General features: G+C 50.8%; 2 protein-coding genes across 4 annotated transcripts; one reads left to right on the top strand and one right to left on the bottom strand.

Annotated features, from left to right (window-relative positions):
- Nucleotides 1–523: 523 nt before the first annotated feature.
- On the bottom strand, nucleotides 524–3,999 carry LAMTOR2 (late endosomal/lysosomal adaptor, MAPK and MTOR activator 2). Its single transcript, XM_007171877.2, has 4 exons — nucleotides 3,830–3,999; nucleotides 3,372–3,534; nucleotides 950–1,039; nucleotides 524–713 (listed from the first exon to the last, which is right to left on the bottom strand). Exons 1-4 carry the CDS (start codon nucleotides 3,895–3,897, stop codon nucleotides 657–659), a joined length of 378 nt encoding a protein of 125 aa, XP_007171939.1. The 5' UTR covers nucleotides 3,898–3,999; the 3' UTR covers nucleotides 524–656.
- A 939-nt stretch (nucleotides 4,000–4,938) lies between these two features.
- On the top strand, nucleotides 4,939–19,623 carry UBQLN4 (ubiquilin 4). 3 transcript variants are annotated; one of them, XR_450143.2, is made up of 12 exons: nucleotides 4,941–5,120; nucleotides 6,635–6,786; nucleotides 7,175–7,392; nucleotides 7,971–8,233; nucleotides 9,862–10,020; nucleotides 13,738–13,963; nucleotides 15,037–15,176; nucleotides 15,666–15,749; nucleotides 15,914–16,029; nucleotides 16,229–16,415; nucleotides 17,783–18,548; nucleotides 19,449–19,623. XR_450143.2 is itself a non-coding variant. In XM_057526561.1 (11 exons), exons 1-11 carry the CDS (start codon nucleotides 5,013–5,015, stop codon nucleotides 19,596–19,598), a joined length of 1,803 nt encoding a protein of 600 aa, XP_057382544.1. In that variant the 5' UTR covers nucleotides 4,939–5,012; the 3' UTR covers nucleotides 19,599–19,623. The 3 variants fall into 3 exon arrangements, 2 of the variants coding, with proteins under 2 accessions (XP_057382544.1, XP_007171940.1); XM_057526561.1 differs by lacking the exon at nucleotides 17,783–18,548 and having other exon boundaries at nucleotides 4,939–5,120; XM_007171878.2 differs by having other exon boundaries at nucleotides 17,783–19,623.
- Nucleotides 19,624–20,979: the final 1,356 nt, after the last annotated feature.

Below are 20,979 nucleotides of genomic sequence, written 5' to 3'. Positions count from 1 at the left end.
ATCTTTTCTACTCTTTCACCGGACCTGAGGCTTCAGAGCAAAGCCCTCCTGTCTGCAAAGGGCTTCCTGATCTGGAGAGGGTCTGTGTGAGCTTGTGAATACCTGGAGAAGAGGGAAGGGGTGGCCCTTGTAAGCCGCCAGGGGGCACCCTCCCAACCCCGAGTAGAAAAGGTGCCCCCCAAGGGACTTCAGGACTGAAGGACACTGAACTCCCACGCCCTGTTTTCTCTCTGTCCAGCATGACCCCCACCAGCCCCTTGTTCCTCTCAGCTCACTCTCAAGGTTTTGCCAACAGGTGGGTAAGACTCTTCTCTGAGTGGCAGCGGCCAGGTGAGGTCACACCACTGGAGAGGCCAAGGGACCTGAGGCACCACTGCCAATAACCTTTTGGTGTTGGAGGTTGTGGAGAAGGAGTGAGTGAAAAGTCACTCACTTGCAAAACATGAAGAACCTTATAAGCAATCCCTGCTCCTTCCTATCTCCTCTGATTCCCCCCATCCAAGAAAGCAGCCAAGACACAAGACAGGAGTTGAAGTTTATTCTTGGGAAGAACAAAGTCCCCCCAACCCTCCACATCCAGGAAGGCTTCCCCAGGGGGCCCTGCCCCTCCAAATGGTCATCTCTCTTTTCTGAACCCCTGCTTCCACCAACAGTCATTACGATGCTGCTACTTGGGTGAGAGGCTCCTCCAGGTACTGCACCAAGGCCTGGGCCTGCGAGAAAGGGAGGAGAAACCAGTCCTACACAAGGCCTGCCACTAGAGGGATCTCAAATTCAGGTCTACTCCTAATGCCGAGCCCCCAGCCCCCAGCCTCCAGTGTTAGCCCGCACCAGACATGGACTGGGTGACAGGAGAATGACTCTGGGAAGGTGGTGGGGATGGGAGTGGACACAATGATGGAGCATGAAGGCTGGGCCCAGGGTTTTACAGGGATGGGCACATACACACCTTGGCCTTGAGCATTCCGAAGCCAACAGTCTCCTTGGCATACATGCACAGTAGAAGGTTGGCCACTCGAGTGATGGCTACACGGCCCTCCTGGTGGGGGTGATATCAGGGGATGTGATGTTCTGCTTGTACCCTTTGCCCCCTCTTTCCCCATGGGCTCTTCTTGAGAGAGACTGTATCTTCCTTCCATGTCCTGGGCACAGCAGGAGCTTCTGCTGGGGGACTTTGGCCACAGACCTGGATGTGAAGTTCTGAGGCCATTCCAGCCTCAGCACAGCCACCTACTAACCAAGTTGCCCTGGGAAACTCAATCTCCCAGAAGCTCAGTTACTCTTTCTGTAACCTGTACCCCACTCCAGTTGGTGAGGATGCTAATACACAGGAAGGAGTTTTGTATCTGCAAAGGGCTGTCCAGATGGGTGATGTTATTATTATGGTTTATTATACAGTTATTATCATTATGGTAAGGGGAGAGCAGTAACCCAACTTATACTTCGCCTCACTTCCCAAGGTAATGTTTTGCAAACTGTAGGTTTGGCCCCAGGGTTAACCGACCCCAGATCAATTAAGAAGTTGATCAGCATTAAAAGAAAAAGAAGGGGAATTCCCTGGTCCAGTGGTTAGGATTCGGCGCTATCACTGCTGGAGCCCAGGTTCAACCCCTGGTCGGGGAACTAAGATCCCGCAAGCTGTGCGGCGCGGCCAAAAAAAAAGAAGAGAAATGAAGTATATTGCATATAGTAAGGGAAGTACTGTTTCATGAAACTTCCGTTTTACTGGACTCTGACTTAAAATATATTTCTTATGGCTGGGTTGTGGTCAGAACATTTGAAAGCTATCACCCTTATAGCACCAGCTCTAGGGTAGGCATCCTAGGAATCATCAGTGGAACTGGCATCCTTGGTTAAGGAGGGAGTGAGGGAGAGGTCGGTGGCTGAGTTACAGTGGAAATCCTTCCTGGAGAGTTCACTCTTGGGGCCTTTTCAATTTGGTTCAGCAAACTTTCACTAAGCATCCACTGTGTGCTTGGAACCAGGTGCTGCACCCCCTGCTTCTCTGGGTGCCTCATCTACTAACCCCTCCCATTCTCATGCTACTCCAGCCACTTCAACTTTGTTGATCTCTGACCAGGCATCATTCTGCCTCAGGGCGTTTGCACTTACTGTTCTCTCTATCAGAAATGTTCTTGGACTTCCATGGTGGCGCAGTTGTTAAGAATCCACCTGCCAATGCAGGGGACACAGGTTTGAGCCCTGGTCCAGGAAGATCCCACATGCTGCAGAGCAACTAAGCCCGCGAGCCACAACTACTGAGCCTGTGCTCTAAAGCCCACGAGCCACAACTACTGAAGCCTGAGTGCCTAGAGCCTGTGCTCCGCAACAAGAGAAGCCACTGCAGTGAGAAGCCCGTGCACCGCAACAAAGAGTAGCCCCCTCTCACTGCAACTAGAGAAAGCGCAGCAACGAAGATCCAACGCAGCCAAAAATAAATTAATTAATTTAAAAAAAAAAAAGAAATGTTCTTAACCCAGACAGCCACATAGCTTGCCAACTTCCTTTAGATCTTTTAGATCTTTGATGAGATGTCACCTTTTCAGTGAGATAGTCCTTGACACAAACATCCTATCTCACTTCCTTTTTGCTTTTTCTCCACAGCATTTTCAATACCTAACATACTACTTTTTACACTTACATACATATGTTACAAAACATATTTACGAACTTATTTTACGAACATACATATTTTACTTAATTTAAGGCATATGTAAGACTGTAAGCTGCATTAGGGCTGTAGTTTTTGTCTGTCTTGTTTGCTACTTTTTCCCCAGTCCTGAGAACACTGCAGGGATCTAAAAATTTGTTGACTGAACAGATAGAAAGGTGAATGAGACAGCTCCTGTTTTCAAGAAGTTCACAGTCTAATGGCCACTTCCCCTTTCTGGACTGCATCGTGTTTCTCTGTAAACTGAAGGGATTGGACTAGGGTCTGGAGACTCTGCCATGCTTCTGAGTCTGTGAATCTCAGATGACAACACTTTGTGTCTGCATATCACTCTACAGTTTATATCCACCCTCTCATTTGATCCCAACAACCCTGTGTGCATGGTGTGGTGATGGGAATTATTGTTTTCACCTTGGAGGTGTGGTAAGAAAGCTCAGAGAGGTTAAGTGACTTACCCAAGGTTCCACAAATGATAAGTGGCTGGCTGAGACCAGAACCCCAGCCAGACCTCAGGTCCAGGACTCCTTTCTCATCACCACTTGATGCATAGGGTCCTGCCTATTATAAATGCTGCTGCAGACCGACTCTTAGTAATCTTCCAGAGATCCTGTCCCTGCCCCTCTAACCATCCAGGATGGGGTCCAGGTCGCCCCTTGGGGGATGCCCTTAGAGAAAGAGGAAGTGGCTCCCTTCTCCATACCATGCAGTCCATGAGGATGAATTTGAGATTGTCTTCATTAAACGCTTGGTTCCCGTTCCGGTCGTAGGCCGCCCAGATGTTACTGGCGATGGCAGCGGTGACCCGGGCGTCCGTATCCCCGTAACCGGAGTAGGCCAACAGAGATCCCTCGTTATTCAGCAGCCTGGCGAAGGATCAGGAGGGATATCAACGTGCTGAGGACGGGGAGGCAAACGCCTGGGCTCCCATCCTAACTCCCGCCACTGGCCCTTCTGGAAAGCAAGCGTCTGGGCTGAGTGTGTGCTAGAACATGCCCCGAGCACCCAGTACGTCGGTTTCTCTTTTCGAGAGGGGCCCTCCGGCCGGTTCACCTAGCTGCTGCCCCCTCTGCCACCTCCTCCCTTCTCCACCCCTCCCTCGGAGAGTCGCGCGCTGCCCCACGCCAGTGCTCGCCACTCGGGTTCTCGGTCCGCACTCACAGGGTGCTCTGAACGCCTCCAGTGTTGGCCTGGCTTAGCACCTGGGTCAAAGCCTTGGGACGCAGCATGCCTGCGGCTCCTATCCCTGGGCTTCTGCACCCAGATCCCCGAGTTTCCTACTACTGCCCTTCGCCTGCCGCTTCCTGTAGTCCAGCTGCCCTGCTCCGGAACGCCCTGGGAGTTGTAGTTTTCTGGCCTGGCTTTGTGGTTCTGACTCAACCCCGCCCCACCGCGGGGTGCCCTGGGAATTGTAGTTCTTTGCGATTTCGCGAGGCACCCTGGGAACTACAGTTCGGTTTTCCAGTGCGACCACGCGGTTATGGGAGAAAAGAGCGGGAGAAAAAGGACAGAGGCAGTACTGGAAGGACATTTAACCCCCTCGGGCAGAGAAAAGTCATATCCGCTTGACAATTCACGATTCAGTAGTTAAAAGAAAATAAAATCCCTAGATTTGTCCGGCACACCTTTGGTTACTTTTCAAAGCAAATTTCTACATTATGCACAGTTCTGTGAGATGAGGCGATAGATACTATTGAGGAAACCAAGGCTCAGAAGGGCCACGCAGGCAAAATTCAGATCTCTAGAACTGTACTTAATAGACTTCGTGCAGGCCACTACTCTCAGGGGAATAAAGTCAATCCTAGAGACAAGGTTTTAGGTGGACATCCAGAAGTGGGAAAATTCAACCTCAAAGTCGGGAGAGGGCTCAGGCCTGGAAAGAATTTGGGCTTCCCGAGAAAGACCAGTTATCACAGGGAACGGAGATAAAGCGGCGACACAGAAAGTCCTTTGTCCCGGAGCGGGACTTAACCCGCGGAGGGGCGGGGGCAGCTTTGGGCCCGGGTGGACCTCAGCTCGGCTTGGGCGAGCTAGTTCGGCCCCCGTCCCGCAGTGACGGACACGCCCCGCCTCCGCCCCGAACCCCTCGGGGGCCGCAGCCCAGCAAGGCCCTGTCCAAGCTGCTGGACCCCGGGCTCAGTCCTGGGCGGACCCCGCTGCAGTGGCCCCCCCAGTCCGCCCGGGGCGCTGTGGCTGCGGCTGGTCCGGAGGGGGCGGTGAAGCCTTGGGAAGGGGAGGGGAGAGGGGAGTGTTGGAGGCGCCGGAGCCGAGCCCGGACGGCCGGGCGGGCGGGGAGAAGGAGGAGCCGGGGCGGGCTGGCGGGCGGCCGGGTGGCGGCGGCGGCATGGCGGAGCCGAGCGGGGCCGAGACGAGGCCCCCCATTCGGGTCACCGTCAAGACCCCCAAGGACAAGGAGGAAATTGTGATCTGCGATCGAGCCTCGGTCAAAGAGGTAGTACGGGTGGCGGGGGTGAGGGTGAGCGTGGAGGAGGGGTCTGCGAAGAGGCGGGTGGCTCTGAGACGGTGGGGCGTACGGGAGGGCCGGGGAGAGGAGGGCGGGGGCCCAGCACGCACTCGGAGGAGCGGAAGGGACGGGCAGGAGGGTAGGGGGCGTCCTGCGGGGGTGGTCTGGGGGAGCGTGGCGCGTGTTGGGGAAGGGAGGCCGGCGGTTTGCCTTGTGGCCTGGGCTGGGGGCGTGGTGGAGAGTGGGAAGAGGACACCTTGCACAGGGAAGGGGGAAGGACCCTGGGTTTGAGGGGAGTATTCGTCCCAGTTACTGGTCGGGGTTCGAGGCGCCGAGTCAGAGTGGGGGCCAGGCAAGGAGCTGAGCGGGCGGGAGGCGCAGGTTGGGGGAGAGCTCCGGGCGCCTACTGTGCGCCTCAGAGAACGCTCAGCATTCTCACGCCCGGCCAGTGGGTAGGATTTCCCTCTGCCCGGATGTTTCGTACTCTTTCAAATCGAGGTGGTTACATTTGATTCTCAGCCCCTCTGGGATTTACACAGTGTGCAGTAGGTGCTCAGTAAAAATGTGTTGAATGAGTGAATGAGGGAATATTGCCTATGTTCACCACCCCCCTCTGGCTGCTCCAGAATTTCACAGAGGCGGGGCTTAAGATAGGCGTCTGGTTGGAAGGGAGGGATCTGGAAGCTGCCTTTGCTTAACAAGTGCACTCTTTTTACTTAGAGTGTGGGTTTGATTTGGTTGGGTTGATAGAGGTGTTGCTGATAGATTTGGGGAGTCTAACTCTCCCCAAGCCAGCCTTTAGTGCCGTCATTGCCCCTCCCCCACCTTATAAAATGACTACATTCCAGAATTTAAATAATTTTTGCCTGCAAAACTGAATTTGAAATCAGCCCTAATTGAGTGGCCCCATGTGTTTGGTTAAGAGCCTGGGCTTTGATGTCAAGACCTGAGTTCCAGTCTGCCCAGAGCAAGTTACCTAACTGCTCTGATCCTCAGTTTTCTCATCTTTAAAATGGAGATAATAATTAACATGTATCTCATGGAACTCTTAACTAGTGAATAGTTAGTGCTGTTATAAATGGGATCTATTTGTTGTAGTTGTTACAAGAACACTGGGAATAAAGAGAGGAAAGAGAAGGCTGAAGGGAGATAGGGCCTGGGCCCAAGGCTGTTGAAGGAGTTGGGATGGAGAGAACTGCCCAGGTAGTATGCTCACAGGGAACTGGGTGGATGGACTGAAGAAGGAGTGGCAGATAGAAGCAAGGGCTTTCTAGGGTGGGAGACCCTGGGGTAGAGCTGAGAGGAACTTCTCACTGGTCCACCTCCTTGGTTAAGAAAGGAGCTGCTTATTGCAGCTGGAGGGATGCAGTCAGGACTGCTGAAAGGACTTCCCACGACTAGAGGTGGGAGCAAGGGAATACAGAGGCTTTGAAGAAGAGGCAGGGTCCCTGGTTGGAGGAGCCCAGGCAGCCTTCACAGTGACCTTTGCCTCTTGATCACAGTTCAAAGAGGAAATCTCCCGGAGATTTAAGGCTCAGCAGGATCAGCTGGTCCTGATCTTCGCAGGCAAGATCCTCAAGGATGGGGACACACTGAACCAGCATGGGATCAAGGATGGGCTCACTGTCCATCTGGTCATCAAGACCCCTCAGAAGTAAGTTCAGGAGAGGAGCAGGTCCAGCTTCGGACTGGGCACTTTTTTCCCCATCTGATACTTTCTCACCCATTGTTCAACTGTACATCTAAGGCCTATGCCAAGGCCCAGGAAGGTGGCTCTTGGATGGATTGCCAGGAAGCCCTGTGATCTCATCTGCAGGGGAAGGGAACCTGATTTACCTCTCCCTGAATACCCTGAAGATAAAGGATACTCGCTCCTCTCTTCCTCTGTCTGATTTACTGACTGCCCCCAGCATGACCCTGCCCCAGCCTCAGGGTTGCTTAGGAGGTGGCTTGGGTTAGGGCTGAACCTGCACAGCAAATATAGAAATCATTGTCTTCCCTTTTGTGTTCACTTCAACTAGGATTTTTCTTTCTGTCTTCAGGGTTCAAGATCCGGCTACTGCCACTGCTTCTTCCCCTTCCACTCCAGACCCAGCCTCAGCGCCCTCCACCACGCCTGCTTCACCTGCCACTTCTGCCCAGCCCTCCACTTCTGGCAGTGCCACTTCGGATACTGGCAGTGGAAGCCGAAGGAGCAGTGGGGGGGGTACCTCCCCAGGGACTGGGGAGGGACCTCCCAGTGCCACTGCATCCATACTCTGTAAGCCTTTAGGGTGGAAGGCACTGTCCTGTTTTGGGCTGTGGAGTGGGGGAGAGCCAAGAAGAGGGGAAAATATGGTCCCTGCTCCTGGTTCGATGGGGATTGGGGACCCCTGGACATAGGGGTCCAGACCTTGGTACTTGAGCCAAGAGGGGGAAGAAACCAGTTTGTGAGGGCTTCCCAGAAGAGGAGAGCATGGCAAAATGTTAAGAGTGAGGGGAGAAATGGGGCTGGGGATGTGGGGAACCCTGGGTAAAAATATTGGAGTTTGGGAAAAAGGTGGGTCCAACAGTAGCCGGTTGGGGAATATTTATTTGCTCATTCAGTAGGCCATCCCTGGTTGCCCTCTCTGTGCTCAGTATTGTGCCTGCCTGTCAGCCTCGGCCATCAAAGAGGTCTCAGTCTAGTAGGCTCACATCTCTCTGCCAGCAGTGGATCAGGGCTGGGGCTGTGGAAATGATTGGAAAAGGGAGATGTGAGAAGCAGAAGGGGCCCATCCTGGAGACCTGACTTCAGTGGCTCTGGCCAGGTAGGGGAAGAGTCTTGCAACAGACTGTGACCCTGCCCCCTCCCCCCAGCTGGCTTTGGGGGCATCCTGGGCCTGGGCAGCCTGGGCCTGGGCTCTGCCAACTTCATGGAGCTGCAGCAGCAGATGCAGAGGCAGCTGATGTCCAATCCTGAGATGCTGTCGCAGATCATGGAGAACCCCCTGGTCCAGGACATGATGTCTAACCCCGACCTGATGCGCCACATGATCATGGCCAACCCCCAGATGCAGCAGCTGATGGAGCGGAACCCCGAGATCAGCCACATGCTCAACAACCCTGAGCTCATGAGGCAGGTGGGTCTGAGAGAAGGTTGGGATTGTGGAGGACACCTGGTGCCCAGCTGTGCCCTGCCTGGCCTTTTCCCACCTTGTCCTACCGTGACTTGTTCATTCATTCATTCATTCAGCAGCCATGTTTTGAGCCCTGGGGGTACAGTGATGAAAAGACATAGGCCTAGCTTTCCAGGAACTTCTGGTCTCAAAGGGAAGTGGGACAAGTAAGCAGGCAGTTATAATAAAGTGTGGTCGGTGCTATTATAGAGATAGTCACAGTATCCCCTAGAAGCACACAGAAGGGCTCCTGATCCTACCTGGGGCTCAGGGGAGGCCCTAAAGGAAGTGTCACCCAAGCAGAGACCCAAAAGAGGAAGAATGAACCAGAGGAAGAAAAAGAGAAGAGTATTCAGGGCTGAGGGACAGCAAGTACAAAGGCCTGGGAATGAAAGATAATAGGAGGATTGGGGAGCATTGTGTCTGGACAGGGCCTGGTGGGTAAGGGAGACCCAGGGGAGGTGGTTTGGTGTTGGTCTTTGGGAGCTCCATCTCGTGGCCATCCACCAGGGGATGGGACGAGGGTAGATGATCTCAGCAGAGCTGTGGACACTAGTGCTAGACTCACCAGAAGATAAGTTCCAGAAGGGCAGGGATTTGCAAGTGTTTTGTTCACTGCCTAGAACAGTGCCTGGTATATAGTAGTCACTCAGTAAGTACTTATTAAATGAACGAATTGTGGGATAAGAGATCAGAATCTTATCATAGACATAAAAGTGTCTTAGAAGAGGCAAGTGTGGAGCAAATTTGGGAAGAAGGACAGGGAAGGCATTCCAAGTTGGATGGGAACAAGAAGCAGCTATGCTCATTTTATCTCTTATGTACTGCTGTCCCCTAGAGCTGACATAGGTCACCCCCTCCTTATTGAAAGTGAGCCATTGGTTCCCAAGAGAAAGCCCCCATCCTGTTTCTCAAGATTCAGTGAGGCCAAAGACCTGGGGTGAGATCTAGAAGGTGTTGGTAGCATTGTCCCAGCTTGAATCCTTTCCCTCCCCAACTTGTTATTTACCAGAAGCCATAGTCTGGTCTCAGTCAGACAGACCAATCTGGCCTTAAACCTTGTCTCCACCACTAACTGGCTGTGTGTCCCAGGCAGTGAGTCTCTGAGCCTATTTTCTCATCTGCTAAATAGGGACAGAAATACCTACACGGGATGGTTATTGTGGGTATTAAGTGATTTGAATTCTGTAAAGTACTTAGCCGAGTGCCTGTATGTCGTAACTTCTCAGTAGATGTTAATTTTCTCTTTTGCGTCTTCTTCTTTCTCATGTCCTTTCTTATTCAACTTCCTTGTGCTCCCTGACACTTCTGTGGATCCTCTGAACCTGAGGGAGGGAAGCTGCTGCCCTCACCCCATCTGGAATCATTGTACCCCCAGAAGTCAACCAGAATACCCATAGGGAGGCAGGGTTAGAGCCAAGGTGACAGTAGAGGAAGGAAGTCCAGTTCACCCTACTCCCTGCCACTATGGGTCAGTTCCTAGGCCCTGGACCCTGGTCCTGATCCAGACCTCCTCATCAGGGCCCACTCTTTTCCAAGCTTGGTGATCCCCTGGTTCCAGGGCCATTCTCTCTCTTTCCCTTTTCCACCAGACGATGGAGCTTGCTCGGAATCCAGCCATGATGCAGGAGATGATGCGGAACCAGGACCGGGCCCTAAGCAACCTGGAGAGCATCCCTGGAGGGTATAATGCCCTCCGCCGCATGTACACGGACATCCAGGAGCCCATGTTTAGTGCTGCCCGGGAACAGGTGGGGCCAGGGGCTGGGCTGTGGGAGGGCAGTCTGGACTCAGGATTACCTACCCCAGATCCAGGCAAGACTGAGGTGCTGTCTGCTCCTCTTTCCTTCCCTAGCGCCCTGAGGGTGGGCCTTGGCTTAAAAGTGGTTCTCATGCTGGGATGAGACCACCAGGGATGGTCCAACTTGGCATGGGACTGAGGCACTAGGGCAGAAGATAGCAGAGTTCCCTAGGGAAGTGGGCGAAGGGTAATATCCAAGGGATTTGACATTGTTCTGACAAACTTCTTGCACCAAGGGCTCAAAGGTTGTGGGGCAGGCCTGGGGTCAAACAGCCAGCCCTAGCACAGTGTGTCTCAAGTGTGGTCCACAGATCACCTGCATCAGAATCACCTGGGGATCTCGTTCACCATGAGATTCCTGGTCCCCACCTTTGAGCTACTTATTGAATCCATCTCTGGAATCAAGTCCTGGGAATACGCACGTTAAAAAAGGCTTTAAGAATTCTTTCCAAATATACAAAAAGTATAGCATTCTCTTGTACCCTTGTGGCCCTAAAATGTTGCCATATATAGTTTCAGTGCCTTTTTGGGTTCTTTTTTTAAAGTTTAGCTTACACTAAATACATTATACATTTACCTGTTTCAAAACTCAAAAGTTACACAAAGTAAACAAAATGGTATTTGAAAAGTATAGAAAGGTATACAAGCTCAACAAAAGTATACACAAGGGATCCTGCTATTTCCATCCCCCAGCCACCTCTTTTCCACCCCAGAGTTAACAAATGTTGTTAGTATTTTGTATGTTTTCCTAGACGTATTAAACATTAGCAAATAAGATATTACACATAGAATTGCAGCCGTCACATACCCCTCCCCCATCTTATACCTCTCTTTCCCTCTCCGGAGCTAACTACCACCCTGAAGTTGGTGTTTGTCATTTCGATTCTTTTATTACCTATGTATGAATCCATAAACAATCTGTGGCCTCGTTTTGCATATTTTCAACCTTATAGAAGTGGTATCATGCTGTTCATAAAATTTTAAACTTGTTTTTTAAAAAACATCTAAAAATGTTTTATTGAAGAATAATATAGTTGCAGAAAGGTGCACATATGATAAGCGTACAGCTGGATGGACTTTCACAGACTGAACGCCCTGCCATCCCCAACCAGCGCCCAAGTGGGAGGGTGGGGCCTCACATTCCTTCTTCCTTGTGGAAAGGAAAAAGCACCATATCCTGAGTGGCCCGTGCTATCCCAACGGATTCCTTGTTCATGCCATCTCTGCCCTACACCAAGTCTCCACAGATGAGTGTGCCTTGTTGACCCTGTCCCTATGATGATGCCACATTGTCTTAATTAAGTCTGGGCATCAGGTAGGGTGAACCTCCCCTCCCCCCTTCCAGCTTATTCTTCACCATCATCTTGGTTATTCTTGGCATTGCTGTTTCAAATTTTAGGAAGTGCTATAGGGATCAACTGTGAGTTTTTAAAGAAATTAATTTATTTTAAGTTTTATTTTATTTAAGTATTTAATTTAAAAATGTATATCAAAGTAATGTATGTACCTGGTTAAAAAAAAATTCAAGTAGTTGAGCAAGGCTTTATAACAAGCACCCAGCTAATTCTGATGTACTCTAAGGTGTGTGAACCACTGGTTCAGCTAAAAGAACATAACGTTTGGCATCAACAAACCTGGATTCAAATACCTGCTCCATCATACTTCAGTGGTGTGATCTTAAGTGAGTTGCTTAACCTCCCTGAGTCTTCACTTCCTCATTTGCAAAATGGAGACAATGTGTTATAGCAGTATTCTCAATCATTTTGGTCTCCGGACCCCTTTATTTATTTTTTGTTTAACCTAAAAAAAAAATTTTTTTTTTTTTTTTTGGCCACACCGTGTGGAATGCGGGGGTCTTAGTTCCCCAACCAGGGATTGAACCCGAGCCCCCTGCAGTGGAAGCTCGGAGTCCTAACCACTAGACCGCCAGGGAATTCCCCTCTGAACCCCTTTATACACTTAAAAATTATTGAGGACCCCAAAAGCTTTTGTTTTTGTGGGTTAGGCCTATTGATATTCACTGTATCTGAAATTAAAACTGAGAAGTAAAAAAAAATTTATTTATTAACTCATTTAAAAATAACAATAAATCCATTATACATTAACATAAATAGCATATTCTTTTGAAAAATAACTTTATTTTCCAAAACAAAACTTTAGAGGAAAGAATGGCCTTGTTTGACTTTTTTGCAGATCTCTTGAATGTCTGGCTTACTACAAGACAGCTGGATTCTTATATCTGCTTCTGCATTCAGTCCGTTGCAATGTCACGTTACATAGCCTTTGGAAAACTCCACTGAATACTTATGAGAGAATGAGAGTGAAAAAGGCAAATAACATCTTAGGATTATAAAAATGGTTTTTAAACCTTGCAGGGGTCCTAGGACCACACTTTGAGAACTGGTGTATTAGAGGGATATTGTAAACATTAGAATAAATGGGTCAGGCACATAGTAGGTGCTCAATAAATGGCAGCTATTATCATTTTTGGGAGTTCAGGGAAAGAAATTCAGGCCTTAGGGTGTATGGGGAAGAGCAAAGCAGGACCCAGAACTAGGTGGGTTTGGGTGCTAGGCAAGTTACCTGAACAGGAAATCTGAAACGTTGACAAAGACTGAAACTGGTGCATGAACCCTGGCCTGCAAGCCCTGTTATCTGAACAGGCATCTGGTAGGGTGAAGGAACCACAGCTCAGAGCAGGAGAGTCCTTGGTCAGCCCTGGTCCCCATGACCCCCTTCGAATAAACAGGAAAAGTGACTGGACACGAAACTCCATGGTGGGGAGGGGCTGAGGCTGCTCAGGTACCTCCTGCGTGGGTGTTGGCGGGTCCAGAGGGAGGACATGTGGGTGCTGCCATGGGCAGCCCACCATATGGTGGGGTGCAGACCCTGAGACGATCCTGGATAACATAGTTGGGGGCCTGGTGCTGATGGGGACTGTTTAGCTGAAGCAGCCAGTCTGAGGAGATAGGCTGTGGGGAGGGAGGGGAAGGAGGAGATTACATGGAGAAGCAACAGAAGGAGGAGAAGACCTAGGGAGGTGTGCTTAGCCAGAGGTGTGCCCACTAAGGGGCTCCATTTTGGTGTGCCTGGATGGACAGAATGCCACGTGGGGGACCTGGGGGTGAGGGAGAGGGTTCGGTGGAGTTAGTCTTAGACCAAGGTGGCTGGAAAAGGGAGAGCTAGAGGCAGATCGGGGTCGAAGTAGAGAGCCAGCTCCCATCAAGCCAATAATTACCTATTGAGCACCTACTAGTGTCAGGGGCCAGGGGTGCAAAGGTGAATCTGACATTGTCTCTGCCCCTTAAGAGCTAAGGAAAACAAATATCTCACTACACAATGGGAAAGGTGTGTGTAAAGTATTGATACTATAGAGCACAGAGGAGATTAGATACCAAATATTTAGAGCCACCAGGGGAGATGTGACGTTTCCAGTTATCTGAGGGGTTCAGTTATCCAGTCATCAGCATCAGGCAGCTCCCACCCTGCAGGATGAGGGTGAAGTTGCCCATTGTGGGGCTAGAAATTGACCTGAGGACCTCCAAGGTTTTAGATCTCTCTCCCTTTCCTGGGGAAGGGGAGGCTATTAGGTGAGAATAAAGAAAGGGCCTAGCCCTTATCCCTGATTTGTTTCAGTCCTTAACCCAAAACCTTTCCCTCCTCCCAGTTTGGCAACAACCCCTTCTCTTCCCTGGCCGGGAACTCCGACAGCTCATCCTCCCAGCCTCTGCGGACTGAGAATCGAGAGCCCCTCCCTAACCCCTGGAGCCCCTCGCCCCCCACCTCCCAGGCCCCCGGGTCCGGTGGGGAGGGCACCGGAGGATCGGGGACCAGCCAGGTGCACCCGACAGTCTCGAACCCCTTTGGGATCAATGCGGCTAGCCTGGGGTCAGGTATGTCCTAGGGTGGAAGGAGCTTAGTGGGGTCACCAGGGCAGTCCCTCTGCCCCAGGACTGAATGGGGTTCACACTGCTCCAGAATATTGAAGACAGAGGTGAGACTGTATTGAAGCCACAGAGGGGGCTCTGTAGCCTGGAGTAGTGGCTCGGCCCCTCAGGGTAAGGGTTGGTTCTGGCCCTGTCCTGATGTCCCTAGGAGTGACCTAAGTAAAGGCTCATGAGTAAACCAGGCCCCACTTCCTAAGCTCTTTCAACACTGCTGGTACTATCCAGAGTAAATGGGTCAGACTGGGAATGGGGTGTGGGAGAGGAATCAGGGGGCAGGTAGATGTGGGCTGGGGGAGAGGGATGTGCAGAGCTGCCTTGTACAGAAGTGCAGGTTATGCACTGCACAACCCTGGGAGATGCCCCATTTGTCTGGACTATGACGATACATATGGCTCTAGGGATGTGTGGTAGATGCTCTGATTTCTCTGTACCCTGGGGAGCATCTTGATTGGGAAAGTCCCTTCCCCTCTATGTGCTTATTTCATAAATAAGGTACTTGAACCTGATCCATGGTTTTAAAATTGTACTTCTGAGTCTTGAGGGCTCTGGCCCATCTCCAGGATGAGGGAAGACCAAAAGCGAAAGGCTCCAGGCCTCCTGCCCCAGCTCCAACCAGACCACTGACATACTTGGTTTCCAAGTGAGATCTGGTTTGAGGAAAGGGTCTCTGCTGCTAAGACAAGTTTGAAAACCATTGAACTGGATGATCTTTAGTCACATCCTTTCCAACTCTGACATCTGACCTGTGGCAGGAACAGTCCAGAGGGGCATGAATCAGACCTAGTTTGCAACTGGCTTGTCCTTAGCAGAGTAGTTGGGGAAGGGGCCAGGACAAAGCCGGGCGAGATGACCTCGGAGTCAAGAGAGACTTGGACCCACGCCCCAGTACTTGGGTGCCCATTTTACCGTTGCCTTTCTGAGTTTTGTAACCACTCAATGCCTGAAGTAATGTAGATTGAAGTGAGGCATCTGGTTTCCATCTGGACCCCTTTTCTCTTGTTTTTTCCTTCTTGTCCTAGGGATGTTCAACAGCCCGGAAATGCAGGCTCTCCTCCAGCAGATCTCTGAGAACCCCCAGCTGATGCAGAATGTGATCTCAGCCCCCTACATGCGCAGCATGATGCAAACGCTTGCCCAGAACCCCGACTTTGCTGCTCAGGTATGGAACTGGCACGAGCGGAGTGTATTGGGGGCTGTTGCTTGTGATGATCAAAACACTCTGGAGCCAGACTGCCTGGGTTTCTGTATTGAGCTCTGCCACTTCCTAGCTGTGTGAGCCAAGCAAGTTATTTAACCCCCATTTCCTCATCTGTAAAATGGTAATAACAATAGTTCCTGCCTCAGAGAGTTGTGAGGGTTGAGTTAATACCATAAAGTGTTTAGAACATGGCATGGCACGTAGTAAGCCCTACGTACACGGAAATGTTAGCTATCATCCTCCTCGTCAGACCGGCTCCTGACTCGTCCTCGTCCAGAGTATAGTTCCATTTCCTCTCACTGTCCCACTTAGGCCTTCAGGATACTTTGAGAGCCTTGGAAAAGCTGGCCAGATTTCCTGCAGTGGAGGGGGTGCCAAGGGAGATGAGGCCGTGGGGGCATTCTGGGGGTGGGTAGGCCCAGGCCTCCCCTACTGCCTTCACCCTGGCAGATGATGGTGAACGTGCCGCTCTTCGCGGGGAACCCCCAGCTGCAGGAGCAGCTCCGCCTGCAGCTCCCAGTCTTCCTGCAGCAGGTGAGTGAGGAGCCTAGATGGGCGGAGGTTGAGGGCCAGGGTGGACCGCGAGGCCCAGTGGGTGGAATTTAAAGGAGGGGCCGTGCTTGGCTCTGGACTCGGGGTCTAGGCTGCCTCCTGTCTCCTGGCACCTCCTGTTGCCTTTCTCTGCTGTTTCCCACCAGATGCAAAACCCGGAGTCACTCTCCATTCTTACCAATCCCCGAGCCATGCAGGCGCTGCTGCAGATCCAGCAGGGACTGCAGACCTTGCAGACCGAGGCCCCCGGACTGGTACCCAGGTGAGAGTCGGTGGCAGGTGGGCAGCAAGGTTCTGGCTACTCCTCCCCCTCAACCCCTTTCTCTGCCACTCTCTGAGCAGCCCTTGTGTCTCTGAGGGTGTGTTTTCCTGTTCCTTCCAACTGCTTTTCCTTCTGGCTCTCACATTGCCATCCCTTTCTCAGAGGCCATCTCCCACCTCTTGGTCTCTCCTGCCTGCAGCCTTGGCTCTTTTGGGATGTCCCGGACCCCAGCCTCCTCTGCAGGCAGCAACGCTGGGTCTGCGCCTGAGGCCCCCACCTCCTTGCCAGCCCCGCCAGCCACATCCTCTCCAACAGGGGCCTCCAGTGCTCAGCAGCAGCTCATGCAGCAGATGATCCAGCTTTTGGCTGGAAGTGGAAACTCACAGGTACATGGGGCAGCGGGGCTGGTGCTGGGACCCTGCAGTGTTAAGGGTGGCAGTAGAATGGAGACAGCAGAGCAGGCTTCGGAGTCAGCCAGACCTGGCTTTAGTTCCTGGTCTGCTACTTTCTAGCCTTGGGCAAGTTACCGATCTTCTGTAAGTTTAGTTTCCACAGCTGTGAAATAGAGATGAGACTAGTAATGGCGCTTACTGGGTCAGCTGGGTACTGGTCTATGTGCCTTATGTATAAGAGCTCATTTACTTTATTCTCCACAACAGCCTTGCCAGGAAGCTATTATTATTATTTCTGTGTTACAAAAGGGGAAAACTAAAGCCCAGAGAGGTTAATTGGCTTGCTCAGAGTCACATATCTAGAAAGTAATGGAGCTAAAATTCAAACTGAGGCATGCTGGCTCCAGAATTTACACTTTAACTACTGTTACACCATTTCTGCTTATATCAGAGGACCCTTTTGATAATTAAAGTAGCCTCCCTCTCTGAGACAAGAGAGGAGGATTCTGGGAGGTGAGGTGACCAGAGCCCTGGGCCACATAGTCAAGGCCTGGGGTTTGGGGGAGGAGCAGGGATGAGCCCCTTAACCCTTCTATGGCCTCTGTGACTCATCTGGGAAAAGCCTTTCAACAGGAATATGTGTGCCCAGCTCTGTGCAAGGCACTGAGGGGGCTGGATGAAGGGATCCCCAAGGCCCAGTCCAGCTTAAATTGTGTGGACCGTGATGAAAAACAGCACAGAGCATTGGAAACGGCTCTTGTACTGCATGTTGGGGGCCTCTGTGATTGCTGGGCTCCTTCCAGCTCTGAGTCTTCCGTTCATGATCTAGGCTAGTGCCTCCTAAACATGCCTTGGGGAAAACATTTCCAGGAGATGTTTATAGGAGTGTCAAAAATGAAAAGCCTTCTCTTTCGTAAATAACCGTGTTTGTTGATTGGTTAAACACAATTAACAGGTTCTTGCTTTCCTGGGGCCCTTCTCTGACCTTTAACATGGCCGTGTGTGTGATGACTGCCAGGAAGGAGGGGGTTTGGAGGTGGTATTTATCAACCACAGAACATTTGGCTTTTGGATTGCCTGTTAACATCTCCAGAGTGTTGATGGAAAGCAGTTGGGAATATTGGCTGATCTAGGCCTACCTATTACTTCGAAATCTTAAGAGAGATGCCCCCTGCCTTATGATGACACAGTTGTTTAGTGACTTGGGACGCCGGCTCCTTGGCCTCTGTTTGCAGCTCACCGACCCCTGCCCCATTGGTTGACTCTGAGGATGTCTTCTTCTCACCATTATAAACGCTCAGAATCAGATAGGCCCCCTGGGGTTGGTCCTGTGCCCGCTTCAAAAGGCCTGTCCCCTCCAGGTGCAGACGCCAGAAGTGAGGTTTCAGCAGCAGCTGGAGCAGCTCAACTCCATGGGCTTCATCAATCGTGAGGCCAACCTGCAGGCCCTGATCGCCACAGGAGGGGACATCAACGCAGCTATCGAGAGACTCCTGGGCTCTCAGCTGTCCTGATCCCTCGGCCCGTGCCTCCTGCCTCTCCCGTCCCTCGATGCCAGCGTTTGGTTCCGACCCTCTGCGGCTTGTCATCCCTTCTGTCTTCTCCCTTGTCCTCTCCAGACGGCAGGGTGACTTTAGAGGCATGGGCCCCAGCCCCGTAGCTCTGAGAATTCCAGTTTTACTTCTGCACCTCTTGTAGAACCTTCTCTCCAGGTCCTGCTCTAGCAGAGCTATTTAAACAGTTCTCACAGTTTTGTTGATTGGCCCCTCCTCCTTGGCCCTCCCCCCCTTCACCTTTGCAACCTTCAAACTTCTCAGTGGCAGTGCAGAGCTGAAGGAGGAACCGACTCTCTGCTTTACTGGAACAGGGTCTTCCGTCTGTACCACTAGGGTTTTGCTTGTCTTATGTTTACTTTTGGTAACTCTTCCTTCTTTCTCTCCCCCATCCCCTCCCACCTCCAGCCTAACCAATGCTAGACTTCCATGCTCTGAAGGAGGGGCAGGTGAAACAGGCTGTGATTTTCCTCCTCACCCCCTGTTCTGTTCACTTCACCCAGCACTTTTTCATGGGGTCTGTTGGGACTTCCAGAGGAAGGAAGATGCCTGTTCTCCCTGTCTGAAGGGAGAGGTGAGACACAGCCCTCTGGAGAACGAATTAACAGGCCCTGGACCAGCCCAATGAGGGGAGGAGGGAATGAGATTTTCTGGAGGAAGGGAATCGGGGAAAGAGCCTGAGTAGAGGACTTGGAAGTTGGAATGACAGGGAATGGAAGCACTAATAGTTCTTTTAGGCCGGAGAGTCCAGGCTCAGGCCTGGCAAAGGAGACTTAAGAGATGTTAACGGAATTTGAGTGGAAGAAAAGGGCTCAATGAAGCTAAACAATACGGTTCACAGGGGGTTATGTTGGTTCCATTTCCACAAACACACATGCTTATATATATACACACACATTTCCATGAACCCAGGACCTGTCTGTGTCTCCAGGTACCAGTAATTTAAGCTCCCCTCAAAAGACATGAAGAGGATTGGGGTCTGTCTTAGCAGTGGGGATGGGTGCATGAATGCATGCACGCACACATGTGCATGTGAGTTGAGTAGGAGGGTGGATCCCTTGTTGATTTCTGGTTTAGAGTTTTCTCCCACCAGAGAGAAGTAGGCAAAAGGGCCAGTCTAGGTCAGGAATAAATACAGCCTGGAGAGCTAGATCCCCTGGGCTTCTGGATGCTGGGTAACCCAAGGGTAGTGTGGGTACCTCTTCTGAAGCTGTCAGGGCTGTGACCAGCACCCTTATTACCCCTCCCCTCATTGCTTCGGGGAATAGTAGGGGAGGAGTCTTTCCCTCTAGAACCCCTGGCGTTTGGCGTCTTAGCTCCTGCCCTTTGAGTTTTCACTGTTTCCCTCCAGGCCAGAAAGTTCTATTTGAGGAAGGAAAGGAGAGGGCAGCAATGATGCCTTTGATCTGGAATTGGACATTGCTCTATTGGAGCACAGAGGAGGCTCATATCACCTCCTCTCTCTGCTACTTAGCCCAGCTGCTCGGAGGACCCATTGCTGGGAACATGGAGGCAAGAGGAACAGAATTTTCTCCAAGTGGGAAAGGGTCCCAAGCAGTCCAGAGAGGATGTCTGTGTGGCTTTCCCTCCCTACCTCCCCCAACTCCCACACTGGCCTTTGTAAATAAATGGTGTGGTCTTCGTTGTGAGGGTGTCTTGGTGTTTGTTTTCTGGGGGAGAGGAGGCTGGCTGAAGACAACTTCTTGGTTTTAGAGGGCTTTTGTAAAGTGGGATCTAGAGGAATTTGAAGTTGGGTTCGGTTACCACAGGTGTTCAGAAACATCGAAGATAAAGGGATAACTGATCGTGGGGATATCTATAATCTGTAGTTTAGGAATGGGAAGGATTGCTTTCTTCCACTCACCATTGCCAGACCATAAGTTATCAGATCCCACCCCTGCTCCCCCATAGGTCAGGGCTGGGAGAAGAATGTATGAAAGGTGCTGGGAATATGGCTAAGTCCTTACTTCCATCCTCTGATCTTTTGGCAAGACTGCCGTCTCCTTACCCCAGGGAAAAAGGTCAAAACAAGAGAAACCCTTGTATCCAGATCTAATGCAAGTGGAGTTTAACAGTTATTAGTCTTGAGCTCTGAGACTAAACCTAGCTCTACCACTAAATACGTGAATTTAAGAAAGTCTTTTCATATGTATGCGGTTTTATCTTTTGTGTGGTGAGGTTATGGATTAGAGCTCTGTGATATCCGAATAAAGCGAGTGGGAGGTTCCACTTCTGATAGTGGTAGGCTGAATGGTTCAGACCAGCACTCTCAGAAATTTTAAATATGAAAACTATCAAAAAATCAATGGGCTAACAAGATTGGCTGGGAATCCAGAGAGAAAAGAAGGCCCTAAAAGCTGCCTTTGCCCAGGGGGCTTTTCCAGTTGGGAAAAGGCTGCTGAGAGGCTGAGCTGTGGTTTTGAGGGCCTTCAAGGATTAGGAGCTAGAGGAACAAAAAATTGGAATCTGGGGACAGCTAAAGATAGGGATGCTGGTAAAGATCCACTTGGACTAGGAACCCCTAAGGATGAATCAGGAGTAAACCAGTCCTCATATTCTGCAGCCTAGTGTCCCAACATTCTGGGTGGTCCAGAAATTCTCAAGTCTCAAACTTGGAATAAGATGATCCCAGATTGCTAGCATCTCCAGATGCTTGGTAGAAGCAAGCAGAAATCTCAGGGAACTTAACAACAACCTAGACCTCAAAAGTATTGAAATTAATAATTTTTCAAATATAACATCAGCCACAATAAGACTTAGTCAATTAGTCGAGCTCTTGAAGAAATAAGGCAATGAAAACGAAAGCAAACAAATGACAGACCAAAAAAAAAAAGGAAATGACAGACAACAAATAGACAATTCCATATATTGGAGTTATACAGAAATGAAAACAACTGCTTAGTATTTCAAGAAGATAAAAGCGAGGCTTGGAAATTTCAGCAGAGACAGACCTGAAACTACACAAACAGACATAGCACAATTGGAAAAGGACCAAATAGAAATTT

This window comes from Balaenoptera acutorostrata, chromosome 1 (genome assembly GCF_949987535.1).
Source record: "Balaenoptera acutorostrata chromosome 1, mBalAcu1.1, whole genome shotgun sequence".
NCBI lineage: Eukaryota > Metazoa > Chordata > Mammalia > Artiodactyla > Balaenopteridae > Balaenoptera > Balaenoptera acutorostrata.
Note: the sequence above shows the minus strand (reverse complement) of the source record. Positions and strands in the feature narration are given on the sequence as shown.